Below are 14,462 nucleotides of genomic sequence, written 5' to 3' on the forward strand. Positions count from 1 at the left end.
GTAACCAGTGCGTGGGCTCGTGCACTTTACTCCTGATTCCTCTGGTGCCCTTGCACTGGTGAGCTGGGCAGCTGTAAGGGGTACCGGAGCACACAAGGGCCTCCAAGCAGCAACCAGAACAGTCTTGGGAGAGCAATGGCTTGGTTTCCTTTCGCTACAAAGTGGCAGTGACGCTTGCCGCCCTCATAGAAGCTGTCATGGCCGGGACAGGTAGAACACATTGGCCTGGCTTCTCATCATGAGGTTGGTGGGGTGTCTGTCCGGGGAGCAGCAGGTGCAGTGGTACTGGGGCTCACGGGTATGGGAGCCACTCCAATCCAATTACATCAATCTTTTCATATCCAAATGCAGGTCAGAAGGCCATTCTCCTTGCCTGCATTAGGGCCCCTGACACACACACCACGGCACTCCATGTGGTTGCATTGTTTCAATTAGCAGTGGGCTGGGGACGCTAAAGAATGATGTTAACACTAAGATGTAGGAAAATGCAAATCCATGCAAAAGGTGAGGCAAAACTTCTAGGGAGGGGGAGGTTGTGGTGTAACACCCCCTAAATAAATGCACTCTTGGCTTGGTTCTGCTATGCCTGTATTGTTTTTTCTTGTGGAACTGATTTCACTGAGAGGGTTAAATGTATACATATTCACTGAAAAAACAAAGGTATGAGGGACGTTACAGTTAGGTTGACATTTTACCCACACAAAACTATAGAAATTCAGCAGTTATAGTTTTACTTATAGTTATGCTTATGTTAAGAAACTATAACTCGTAGCCTAAAGTTACTTTCAAGCAAGAGTTGTAGTTTCTTCAGATAAGTATAACTATAAAACTATAAACACTATATGTGTATATATATATATATATATATATATATATATATATATATATATATATATATATATATATATATATCTTACCAGTTAGGACCTAGTTTCTGTACAAAAAGCATTTTTTGACTTGCCTATATCTTTGGTGCCGGTTGTTGCATCTTCAAGAATTTTTTTTTTTTTAATATAGCGCTCACTCAACTGCTGTGTGGAAAGTTTTGGGGTGATCTGTCAAGCAGGGGCCAAGAATAAAGGGGGTCCCAAAACACTTTTCCCCATGCATTTTTCCATGGGGATTTTGAACACGACTACAGCCCAAAATGTAGGACATAATTACACCAAATTTGGCAGAAAGCTAGCTCTTGGTCGAGAAAGAGCCCTTTTTGTTATTTAATGCAAATCTGTTTAGTAGTTTTAGGGAAATTAAAGAAAAGTCAAATTTGTATATATAGAGATTCAAAGGCTCTGCGAACACTTCTGATCTCATGCTCAGATCTGATTGGCTGGCAACACTTCAACAAGGAATTGTTGGCAATCATCTTGGGACTCTGCTCCAGGCAAGTCCCAGAAAAAAAGATAAAAGAGGCCAGGGTAGGTACACCCTAACCCCTTAGCTCTGGTGCTGGAGTCCCAGAGGGACATCCCCAGAGCTAAAGAGCATTTTTTTTTAAGCTTTTGCTGCGATTCGCTGCAGATCCGGCGGAAAAAAAAAATTAAAAAATGAAGCACTTCTTTCAGAGGAACCCCCAGGTGGGCCACGTCCAGGGGTATTGACATTTAAAAAATATAAAAATAAGACAAGGGACCAGCACCTCCCCGGAGCCAATGTGATAGGCTATGCGGGGGGCTGCGTGACCCCCCTCATCCCCGGGGACTGCCACCTGCCCGGGGATAAAAGAAAACAATGAGGACCCCCTGGTGCCGGGGACCCCCACCTCCCCAGGGCAATACACATTTCGAGGAGCCAATGATTGGCCCTGGGACCGCTAAGCCCAAGGGCCGGCTCCTGCCATGTCCCGGGGTGCCCAACCTCGGGACACAGCTGTTTACTTTGACTTGGTAGGAGCTTTGACAGCTTCCGCCAAGTCAGAGCAAACACTCTGGTTCCATCAAGTGAAAGCTGTCAAACAGCTCTCACTTGCTAGAAGCAATGGTTTTCTCTGTTTCCCTGCCTGCAGACACGCGAACTTTAGCAGTTGCCTGTGTAGAAGTGAAGGGAGGAATGCAGATGCTCTGAGATGAAACAGGCGACCCACTTAAGGGTGTTTTGTTTAATGCCTATGTGCGAAGTATGTTAAGGAAAGTGTGGTGGTAGAATGTATCGAACTCCCTCAGAATAGACCCACCGGAGGCCGAGTCCGCCATGGTAGTGTGATCTTACCAGGGTGGGATGAGGTGGCCAATGAGAAAGCATGTCACATTATGTGAGTAAGTCCACCTCATTCATATCTTAGAGATCCCCGTGATTAATGGGGTTGTAAGGGATATACTTGTAGTAATTTTGCGAAACATAAAGTTTCAGGTCAAAGACAGTAGGAGTGCCATGCACTTTTTATGTTGGTCATATGTATTGAGGATAGCACAGTATTCCGATAATTCTTTAAGTACTTTTCAAAAGTATCAATCAAACCTGCTGTGTACATGGAGAGTCCAAACTTTGTGATCACTCAGAGATTAGTGTCTTTGCTGAGACTGCAAATGGTCATCGTTACTACACTTTAGAAAATGTAGCAGTGGTGCTCGGAAGTTGTGATTGGCTCAGTTCCTGCACTTCACAGCAGCTGTGCTGTACTTTCAGTAGGGCAGTTCCATTTGTCTGAATGGAACCTTATATTTAATTGGGTGTTTTCCAAATGTTTCGCCAGAACTGCTCTACTTTTAGGTGTCCATTAGCAACCCTGCAAAGAGGTACAACTACACCTTGAGTGGAATAGAACCACCACTTCCAAAAGAGATGCTATACATGCAGTGGTCAATGTGCGTTAAAAAGGATATGGGAACTGTGATGCTGTGCGCAATGAGGATGGAGTGACTGACTGTGGGGGCAGGGTCCAAAACGTGTCTAAAAAACAAAATATTCTGTATCTTTTTTTAGATCTTTCACCTTCAGGTAATTATACATAAGATAACGCACAACTTAAATGAAAATCATATTATTCAGGGGGAAATGCACTATTGTACATTATGAAACCTCTATTAGTTAATGTACTGTACCAGAGAGCCACAGAATTGAGTCCTGGTTGGTGCAGTGGAGAATAGTGACTTACGTACACTTAGTGCTACGAGGTCCCAGTCTGTCACTGAAAGCACTGTGAATATCTACGTTATTATTTTAAACCTTCATTGGACACAGTATTAAATAGGTTGCTACAAAATGCTCATAAAGGCTTAGTTTCCAAAATATAGATGTTAGTAATACCCAGACTGTTCGAAGTGTAAATTTGTTTTATAACTGTCCTTTAGAAGCACACACTTCACAGCTCAGCTGGTAACTTCCTCACAATACCACTCAAAAAGAATACATCTGTGTCATTGGGAAGCTTCAAGTGATGTCATTAATTAAAGCCAATACCTGCTTTCAAGCACCTTTTGCATTTGCACATTACCCTGTTGTACACGTTTACATTTGTTTCAGGCAAGCAGGCACTCTAAAAAAAGGCTTGTTTAGCTGTCTGCCCCTGCCATGGTTTCACAGCACAGGAGATTCCCTGCCTTCAATACAACTGAAGCATTTTAACTCTTTGAATTAACTGTCCTGGAGGGTTTTATCTTCACAAAATGTAGGGCAACTGTTTTTCATAAATTAAAAAAGTATGGGCACGTCCTGCCTCTCAGATCTCTCTCCCCCTGGACTACTCTATTCGTGTAACGAAACAGTTTGAGAGCTTCTCAGCGTGGCTGCTGTGGTCTTTAACTGAGAGTGCCAGAACACCTCAGCAGAGATGATATATTCATAATGGAGCAATACCTTAATTCGCTATTTTTAATTCAGCAGTATCAGAACTTCTCAGCAAGGCTACTGTGTTTTTAGAGTGACTGTGCCAGAACTTCTTAGCAGAGAATATATATTTTCTTTGTGGTACAGTAACTGAGCTTCTCACCACGACCGCATTCTTTCATTACAGCAGCAACACAGATGCACCATCCTGCAATCAGTGCTGGCGCCGTCCAGTTTAAGGTATAGAACAGCATTTATCTAATGAATCTGCCCCATTTAAAGTACAACACCTCTTCCTACTCCACCCCAAGCTCTGAAGCCCACCCACCATACTCCAGATCCTTCCCTACCCCTTTCCACCCGGAGTCCTCCACAGATTCCCAACATGCAAGAGCCCAGAGGAATGTGTCCATGTCCTGCCCGACTGCGGCACCGTGATAGCATTATAAGATTGGGAAATAATTGGAAGCTATTATTTCAAGAAGGCAGCTCTGTGGATCAATGTGCTTGCGCAAGGGTCCTCGTTGTTCTTTACCATACAAGTTATGCGTTTGAACCATCGAAGAACCTACTCAGGCCTTTCATCATTGCAGGTCGATAAAATGAGTTCCAGTCTCGTCTAACTTCCCTGAGTCAATAATTTAAGAGAACACTCTGTTCAGTTGTTCGAGCACTATGAGTGGCACTCTGCTGTTGTTGCTACTGTGTCTATAAACTACACTACTGCTATACGACCCCAGCAATGTGCAGGGCACCTATTTTCACGTCCACTTTCTCTGCTCTTTAACTGCAGACGTCTTTGATTTGTTCGACGGGGTGCTGTGGTCACAGTTGTCCTTTCTCCGTTTCCGTGCTCTGGGCTGCAGGTGATGTGAAGCGGGAAGGGCTGTTGCCTGGCGACGGCCCCTGGATACTGTTACGTTGCCAGGGACGCTGCGCGGGGAGCTGGCAGCATCACCTGGGTCAGCTAGAGACCCTCTCCAGAGCCTCAGCAGCAGCCCAGGCAGACTCACCGAGGCGAGCAGAGGCAGTAGGGATCGCAGTGCAGAGCAGGCAGCGGCCGATGGCCTCCAGGAGCGCTGGCACCCTCGTCACCCACAACAATGCCACCTACATCCCGCCTGCGCTCATGCCCGGGTAAGCGAGGGGGCTGTGAGCACCGCGCCCCAATCACCTTCACATCAAACACTGAACATGCGGCACTTTGTTCAAAACCTCATTTACCTCACAAGTGACCTTTCCACGGGAACTGACGCTTATAAGGTTTAATGAAATGCCACTTGCTTGATGTAACTCTAGAATAACTTCTGACAAGTTCATGTAGAAGAAAACTTTTTTAGTTAAAAAATAGATTTCCTAGCTTTTTTTCAGCGCCTTTATTCCGTCCCCTAAACCGCATCTCCAATGCAATTATTTCCGTCGCAAAATATTCACAGCCTCCTTAAGCTGTCGTCTGACGGTGCCCGGTGTATTTTTTCACATTGTTTTTATATAAGGGTTTCGGTACCCTTTGCAAGGCCTGGTAGCTTCAGTGCTCCGAGGCTTGCAGCTTGACCCCCAAAGGACCCTTCCTTTAAAGTGCGGCCAGCATTAAACCGTTTTAGAATGCGATTTGGCAAAATGGGGTCTGGCGAACAGCTCTTACAACAAGCATTAACAGAGCAGTATATCTGGCTAGTTTAGAAGTGAAAGTCTTTTATTGATTGGTGAGTTTTTGTGGCTGTGAGACTGGATCAACGTTCGATGATTGTGTGACCGAGTGCGTGGATAATGAATGGCCGAGTGAGTTCATGGATGAATGTTCGAATGCACTGATGAATGGGTGAGTGCATGGCATAACAATGCTAAGAATTACAAGCACTATGCCAGGGCACCATTACACCAGGGTTTGGTACCACTGTACCAAGACTGCGAAGCCTATGCCAAGAATTACCACCATTATAGCAGTACAAGCATTGAGCAGCACTGACCACTATTATAGCAAAAATGCCTACACTATGTCCTCAATTAGTACCATCATGGATGTTCACATTGTCACTATCCTTGGTACAGGTAGAGGTTTGCACCATCTCTCATTACCCTAGCTGCATATTTTGGTTTGCCCCATTACTCAGTAACCATCAGTGCATATTAATATTCGACCCATCACTCAAGTCTGTGGTGCGTGTTCAGATTTGCACATCACTCATTCATACTCAATGCATCTTCAGCTTTGCAGAGAGACATCTTGTGTGATTGGCAAGATTACCCAGAAGACTTGGCTGACTGGTCACATTGACAGCATCAGTTATTAATCTGCAGTGCATGTTCAGATTTGCCAAGAAAAGGGGGGAAGGGGAGGAATTGGTCGGTCCAGTGTACACCCTCCCAGAACCGTAACTGCAAAGTGAAATAAAGTACACTGTTCCAAAAATGTTGCCTCCACTCAACCAAATAGGTGTGGAGACACAGGTCAGCACATATCAGTTTGTTTAGAACAATTGCCCTCACTCACCCATGGGTGTCATGCTTCATCATTGGGCATTGCTCCTCGTCAGGCTGCCACTGCAATGCCTGATGGGCCCGACAATGGACTCTTTGCTGGAGATCTTTTGATCGCTATTGCCAAAGGGGTGGAGTGAGAAGAGAGGACTGGGGGGTGTGTGAGTGAAATAGGCTATAGGTACCAAACAGGAGAACCTTTATTTGTTGTATCGGTAGGAACCTATGTCAAGATAAAAAACAGATTGGGAGGACATATCAGGTATAACGGCCTAATTTCCCACAAGTGCAAAGGTATCAACTCCTTTCCATACAGAGATGGAGGCAAAAATACTAGTGTTGGGTGTGATTACTTATCTACACTCCAAATATTGTGGTCTCTCTCTAAAATCTTGAACTCATGCTGAGATTTGCACCACTGCTTAGAAATTTTTACTGAATACCCAGATTTATAGCATTGCTTATTAATATGCATACTCAGGGTTTCTCAGTGCTGCTTGCCACATGCCCATAGTTGTGGCCCATCACTCAGTAATCCTTAAAAACATAGGACCAGATTTACAAGTCCCTAGCGCCTCCTTGCGCCACACTAGAATCATTTTTTGACGTTAATGTGGCTCAAGGAGGCAATTTTCGCCTCACTATATTTAAAAAGTAGCGCAATTCATGCATTGCGCCACTTTGTGACCGTTTGCACTACATTATACCTGCGCCAGGCATAATGTATGCAAGGGGGGCGTTTCAGTGTTAGGAGGCCCGCACATATGGCGCAGTGAAATCTTGTAGATTTCACTGCGCCATTTTTGGCATAATATTCAACTCCTGCTCAAAGCAGGCGATAAAGTGACGCACCCATGTTAACCAATGGGCCTCCTTGCACTTTGCTGCACTAGTGTCAACATTTTTTAAGTCAGTACAGCAAAGTGCCACAATAACGTCAAAATTGTTGACGCTATTGGCCTAACATGCGCCATGGTGCCAGGTGTGGCTGGGGTGACGCACGAAAACTGGCGCATCAGCACCAGTTTCTTGTAAATATATCCCATTGTGTGTTCAGTGGCTAGCCTAGCAGTATGTGTTTTTATTAGCAGACACTTGCAGCTAATTGTATGATGGACTTCATAATTAGGCCTGGGTGATATTATTTTTGCTGCATGTGTATATTTCTGCACAGTCAACCTTTTTTTTGGGTGTCCGTTATGTCACATAATTATTTCCCTCTGGTATGTAGTTTTTTTTTGCATACTTTTTGCCGACAGCAGATTGGTTTGAGCAAAACATGTCTCACAGGAGCGACTGATTGCTTCTGCCTTTGTGGAGATTGTTATGTCGCGCATGCATTCTCCATACTGGGGAGTACCACACATTGGATTTAAGGCCTGCCACAGCCTTGTGTGGGAGGGCCTACAATGAGACACAGAAGCAGTGATGTGGTTACTAGCTAGGGCACCGGGTCTCTCCTGAGTGGTCAGGAGAGACCCGGTGCCCTAGCTAGTAACCACATCACTGCTTCTGTGTCTCATTGTAGGCCTTCGCCAAAATTTATTAGGTGCGCCCCACGTGGGGACGGGAAGTTACCAAGTAAATCTATTTTTGAGGGGTAGGATCAAAACATCCCCAGGGCTAACAAAACATTGTCCATACTACCACGCCCTAGTTACATCACTGGGACGACATTACATTCCTCCTTTATTTTAAACAAAACTGAAACAAAAACAAAGGTTTGCCCACTATTAGACATCATAAACAGGTTAGCAATTACCACCCTGCTTCCAAGTCCAACAGTCACATTACATAGTCCCCTAACCGGGAAGATGGCACAGGGATGCTATGCAGTCCATACCTTGTGCGACTGTCTCGGCTCATGGGAGCATATGGGGGCATTTCCTCCCTTTCTCCGGTGCTGCTGGGAAGGGACACCTCCCTACGGTCGTCACTGTCTTCATAGGCAGAAGTCGTTAGACATTGTCCGGCAATTCCGGGGCTATCTCTTAACTCTGGGAGGTCTTCATCTCCTTGGTCTCTTAAGTCACATGGTGTAGATGTTGGCCCATGGAAACACTTGAACTGGAAAATGTTCTGAGTCACTTCTTCACTTCCACGTCATGCAGTTTCTCTTGTGCCTTTAAGGTCAGTGATCATCTATGAGTGATGCTCGAATGGTATTCTAAACTTACTGCCTGGGAACCTGTGTTTCACTAGCACCAAATCTTCAACCTGAAGACAAGAGGATCTTGAGTTCCTGCAGTTGCTGCTACGTGCATTAACTGTACGCCTTCTGGTGAGTACTCGGTGAGTACTCAATGGTCATCAGAAGGGTTGGGGCCCATCTGGGATGAAGCAGGATGGAGTATCGGATTACCATGCACATCATCAGGTGCCCGGGAGCTTGCCCAGTCTAAAAGTGTGGCGTTTGATGATATTCCGCCAGAAATGAGAAAATGGCCCATTCATACACTTGCTGATTGGCATGTGCAGTTCTTATTACATTGTTTAAAGTTCTCATGAAGCGTTCTACCTTCCCGTTGGCCTGGGGACCAGCGGAGGATGACCTTTTTGTGGAAGATGTTCAGCGACTGGAAATACTCTGCTACTTTGTGGTCTTAAAATGGGGGCCCATTGTCAGTCCTTAGCTCCTTGAGGAGCCCAAGGGTGGCAAGTGTTTTTTCTAGCTTCAGCAGTACATCATGGTCCCCTTGGAAAGGTATGACCTCTACCTCCGGGTACTTTGAATAATCGTCGATGATCATCATGGCATGCTGCCCATCCGGGAGGCTTCTGAAATCAAGACTTGCACACACCCAGGGCTGGCAGGGTCCTTGCTCTGTGATTATTGGTGATGGGGGGGGGGTCAGAACCACCAGTTGATTGGCACCACAGGCAGGATCGGATCATGGTCTCTACTTGCTCTACTATCAATGGAAACCATACTTTTACGTGGAGACAACTTTTTGTTTTCACCATCCCTTGATTTCTGGCGTGGGCAAGCTGTATGACTTGGTCTTGGAGTGAGGTGAGAATTACTAATCCATGGGCTCACAGCAAATACCTATCGGGATTTGAAACTAGCTCTAGGCACTCATTGAGCCTCAGTGTCTGTTGTGCCTGGCTGGTTTTGAGCTTGTGCCACTGCCCATTCCTGACAGCTCCAGGGCTCTTGTAGCTTGACAGATGTTGTCCACTGAGATAGGAAGTGGTTGTGATCGGTCAACTATAAACCTCACGTATTCTTCAGTTTCGGCTGCTTCAGCTTCTTCATCTGGTGTCACAGATCTGGGGTGCCTGGACAAATAGTCATCTTGGTTAGCTGTCCCTGGGTGGTATTCCACTTGGCAGTTGTAATCTTGAACCTGCAGCATCCATTTCTCTATTTGAGGTGGTGGCTTTGATGCTGTCCCTTGAAACAGAGGACTGAGGGGTTTGTGGTTAGTAGTAACTACAAATGGTCACCCAGACACATACTGATGGAAATGCCGGCAGCCCCAGTGAATGGCTACGGCCTCCTTCTCTATCTTGGAGTATCGTTGCTCAGCCACTGTAAGGAATCAACTCGCGAAGGCCACTGGAGCCCACTCTCTGCCATCAGGCTGCTGCACCAGCACTGCTCCTAGGCCTCAAGGACCCGAGTCTACTGCTATTGAGGTTTTCTTGTTTTGGTCAAAGTACACTAACATCGTACTAGATGACATGGTATCTTTAGTGGCTTGAAATGTTGCATCTTGTTTGGGGCTCCAGCTCCAAGGCGTTGCTGAGTTTGTAAAGGTTTGAGGGGTTGAGTTAAGGTGGTTAAGTCTCTGATAAACCTGCCACAGTAATTAACAATGCCAAGAAAACTCCGGACTTCGAAATACGTGAGGGCGGTGATGCCTCTTTGATAACATTTATGGCCTCATTACGAGTTTGGCTGTCCCAACGCGCGAGGCCAAACTCGCGGGGAGGATGCCACCGCCATGGGGTGGGAATGCTCTATTACAATGTTCCCATCAGTCTGACTGGTGGGAACATTGTAACAGTGCTACGCAATAGCACTCAGCTTCCCTAAAGGTGCTGAGTGCTATTTCGTAGCATAGAGGGGGCCGACCAGACCAAAGCAGACAGTGCGCATTCCAAGAGTGCTGGGCAGGGGGGTCCCAGCACTGCCCAGCGGTGGGCATGGGCAGTGCAGAGGACCCCCTGTGGCCCCCAGCACACCCACACCACCAGCCTTTCCAGGCACTGAAACTGACATGGAAAGGCTGGCAGTGAGGGGAGTTGTAATCAGCCAGGTGGCACTGAGTTTAGCGCTGCCCTGGCAGAGTACAACTTAGACCACTGTCACCACGTCGGGAACCACGTTCCCAGCTGGGACAGTGGTCCCCTGGCAGGGCGATCCGACAGGCTGGAGTGCTGCGGTCCGATCATCAACGCGAGTGTGGCGGTCCTCGGACCACCACACTCATAATGAGGCCAATACTTTCTCTGGGTTGGGGAGCTACAACCTCAGCTTAGAACGTTTACTCAAAGATACTCAGCTTCTGTTTTAGGAATTCACATTTGTTGCGGTGAAGGGTGAGCCCTGAATCTTATTTGCTACAAAACTCATTGCAGTTTGGTGTTATGTTCCTCTAACTGATTTGGCATACACCAAAATGTTGCCACTGACATTTACTACCCTGTGGAGGCCTGCCAGGAGCTCCTGGAATACTTTTCAAACACCTTGGAATTGTTTGAGATACCAAAGTTTAGTCTGCAGTATCTTCAAATTCCCACGTGAGTAGAGAACGTCGTGATGTGCCTGGATTCCTCCAGTAGCATACGTTGGTGATAGGTAGATCCTATATCAACTTTCTAGAACCACTGGGCCCCGCTCAGCTCTCCGATCAGCTCATTAATCGTGGGTGTTAGGCAGCATTCTCTTTTGATGGCTACATTCGGTGTTCGCACTTTGACACATATGCAGACCTCACCTGGTTGTTTTGGTTTGCATGTCACAACGACGGGTAATACCCATGGGGTTGGCTTGGATACCTTTTCAATTATGCCCTCTGCTTCCAACTTCTCCAGTTCTTTCTCTACTTGGGGCCTCAAGTGGAAGGCAATTCTCTGATGCCAAAGCACTATGGGCTGCATCGTTGGATTGATGTGTAGTTTGATTTCTTTTCCTTTCAGACACCCTATGCCTTCAAATATGTCAGGAAATTCTGCGAGGATGTGAGCCACACTCTCTTGATGCACTCTCAACAGAAACATGACAATCCCAAGGGATTCTGCAGTACAGCATCCCAGTGGCATGCCATGGCCCTCCTCCTTGACAGACCCCGGGGACTCAACAGTTTGAGACCTTTGAGATATTGTTGTTTGGATCTTTTCTCTCATCATTGGAGGTTTATCTTGTCCATATGCAACCACCCTGATTGATGTTTTCTGTAGCGTGGTGCTGGTTGTAGGGTGTTGTACATCTCCATGGACATCAGGTTTATTAATGCTCTGATGTCCACTGTGGCTGTTACTGGGTGTGCTCTGACACTTATCTGCCACTGGGGTAGGTGTCATTGCAGCGTTGCGGATGTACCTATGGTGAATACAGAATGTACTATATACTCACCTGCATCATCATCATCCATACCACTGTGGTGACCTTGGGTTTCAGGGACTGCATTAACTGAGGCGGGAGTCATCCTTTTTTCAATCAGCAGACTTGTGCAAAATGGTTGGATTTGCCACATCCTGCACATTTTCGGCCTTTTGCGAGGCAGCCAGCAGTGTGATGTGTGGGACCGCTGCAGTATCCACATGTATTTCAGGGTGGGGTAAGTCTCTTTGGTTTCTCGGGTCGTGGCTGTGGTGCAATTGCATTGACGTGCTCGGTCTCCACGGTCCTTTGCTGGGCTGCCTCGATGTGTGAAGTGTGGGCTTTGGATAACTCTTTGGTCCTCCCCATTGTTAGGATGTCCGTTAGTGACTTACCCAATTCATGTAGAATTTGTTCCCTGAACTTGGCTGAAGCATAACCTTGTATTATTTGCCCTCTTATTTCTTTTCTTTCATCTGCAAATCCATATATGCTTGTTAATTCTTTGAGCCGTGTGTAGAAGGTGCCAATTGATTCTTCTGCATGTTATCTGGCTTGGTGAAATATGAACCTCTCATAGTCTTGAGTGGCCATTGTCTCAAAATACACGTTGAGTGGAGCTATGAGGGTTGCATGTGTTTTCTGTGTGGCTTCTGTGGTGGTTTTGGAGATCCTATAGATGGTTTTGCCTGCTAGGTGTATGATCATGTCCCTTAGCCTTTTGTCTTCAACCTGTAATGCTTCAAAATACAGCTCCACACTTTCCACCTAGTCTCTCCACCTGGGTGCCTGCTCAGAGAGGGCTCCATCCACTACGAATGGTCCAATTGGAAATATGTTCACCACGACGTGGGAGTGTTCTTGGGAGCAGACTGGGGAGTTGGGTGATGCTTGGCTGTCTGCCAGTACTGTGTTTTTAGGTTTCGGTGATATGTGCGTAGGTTGGGTTGGCTATACACACAGTGACTGTGGTGATTCCCGGGGCCCCTGTCACAGGGGTTACACTTGTTTGGTGCATGAGTGTCGATTGAGCAGCAGCTGTCTCATTTGAAGGCTGGCAACACTGGGTTATGACTGCACTTAGATAGAGAGTTAGAGTGATAGGCCTTGCCGCGTGCCACTAATGCCTGTGTGCACGGGTACTCTGTGGGGCAGGGCCCTCTGGTTATTCTCGCAGTCTAATATGTTCAGCATTCACCATCTATAGGGTGTACTCTTGGGTTGGGGCCTGTGTTTAGTTCTGCCATTAACAATTTGTTATTTGTGGTATTTCTCCCCTTTTTATTGGCACAGGAAACACTGCTTTGGAGTCTGTGTGGAGCTACGGTGAGGGGACTTACCTCTTGTCTCGTGCAGTTAGCAGGAGACACACGCTGTTCACCGTCTGTAGGGTGAGCGCACCCATGTGGTTCCTTGTCGGGCAGATACAGCATCTCTCGCTCTGCAGAAACAAGGAGTGAGTCTTTTCACACGTGTTGCAGGACGCTCCCCGAACCCAGGGCCTCATGGCTTGCAGCACCAAAATCACCGCACCCTCCAGGAGGGACTGCGCTACGGCTGCCCTCTTGTGCTTCGCGCTGGGGGATTCTCTTGCTAGGAGGGTGGACGCCCCCTTGTCACCAATAATGTCACCTACTCTTCGGACAGGGGAGTGCCGACACGCCAGGTTTATGGCCTGCCACAGGGTCGCACAGGAGGGCCTACAATGAGGCACAGAAGCAGTGATGTGGTTACTAGCTAGGGCACCAGCTCTCTCCTGACCACGCCTGACTTCGCCAACATGTGTTAGGTGCGTCCCAAGTGGGGACGAGAAGCTACCGAGTACATCAGTGGGTATGATCAAAACACCCCCCAGGCTAACAAAACGTTGTCCATACTACCATGCCCTAGCTACGTCACTGGAGCGACATTATAGAGATGAAGCCTTGTAAATTGCTGGTCTCTTCGCAGCATGGGGCTGTCTGAGGGCAGCACCCAACTTGCTCTCTCATTGGGCATGATCGGGGCCACTGAAATTATACAGTGGGGGGGAAATTGTGCTGCAGGGTTGAGTGAATTATGCAGCATCAAAAGACAAACTGAGGCACAATTTTGTGATAATATTCCTTCATTATTTTCTCATTTTTAGGGTCGAGCCTGTGTTGCATGCGCTTGCGCATGCGTATCGCAGTGAGACGCTTTAGTTATTAGAAAAGGGCTCGGAGCCCTGTCGACGTCACGTCAGTGTGTTTCATTGGTTCGTGGGCTTGCCTAGTAAAATCTGCTTGCTTTCATTAGTCGAAGGCATGCACACGTCATGCCTTTTCCGGTGGTTAGCCCTCCTTGAGTGCAGCGACCAAGTACAGAAAACATGCGAGGCTCGCTGTTTTCTGTCGGATCGTGGACTACTTTTTCTCTATTTTCCTAGCGTGATTTCGCTTGGCAGAAGTCGAGCACTTTACACAATTAATTTCACTTTTTCGGGTTACGTACATAAAAGCACTTTTGCCGATAGATGAAAAGTCGGGTTAGGAGTTTACAATGCGATCAGCTCTAACATGAGCAAACGCGAGACCCGTTGCATTGCAAATGCTTGTTAAATTTGTTAACTGTCTGTACATTGGTGTGGCAAAAATGATCTGCACCTCACCTTATGCCTTTGTAAGAAAAGTGTGTTGTGTTGGAT

The 14,462-nt window shown here is 46.8% G+C and overlaps 1 protein-coding gene across 1 annotated transcript in view; it reads left to right on the forward strand.

Annotated features, from left to right (window-relative positions):
- Nucleotides 1-4,691: 4,691 nt before the first annotated feature.
- CIMIP2C (ciliary microtubule inner protein 2C) overlaps nucleotides 4,692-14,462 on the forward strand; it is a 94,855-nt gene continuing 85,084 nt past the window's right edge. The window contains exon 1 of the mRNA XM_069233694.1: nucleotides 4,692-4,902. Within this exon, the coding sequence (XP_069089795.1) occupies nucleotides 4,829-4,902 (74 nt within the window). The 5' untranslated portion in view covers nucleotides 4,692-4,828. The remainder of the gene's footprint in view (nucleotides 4,903-14,462) is intronic.

The sequence above is a fragment of the Pleurodeles waltl genome, chromosome 5 (genome assembly GCF_031143425.1).
Source record: "Pleurodeles waltl isolate 20211129_DDA chromosome 5, aPleWal1.hap1.20221129, whole genome shotgun sequence".
Lineage (NCBI taxonomy): Eukaryota > Metazoa > Chordata > Amphibia > Caudata > Salamandridae > Pleurodeles > Pleurodeles waltl.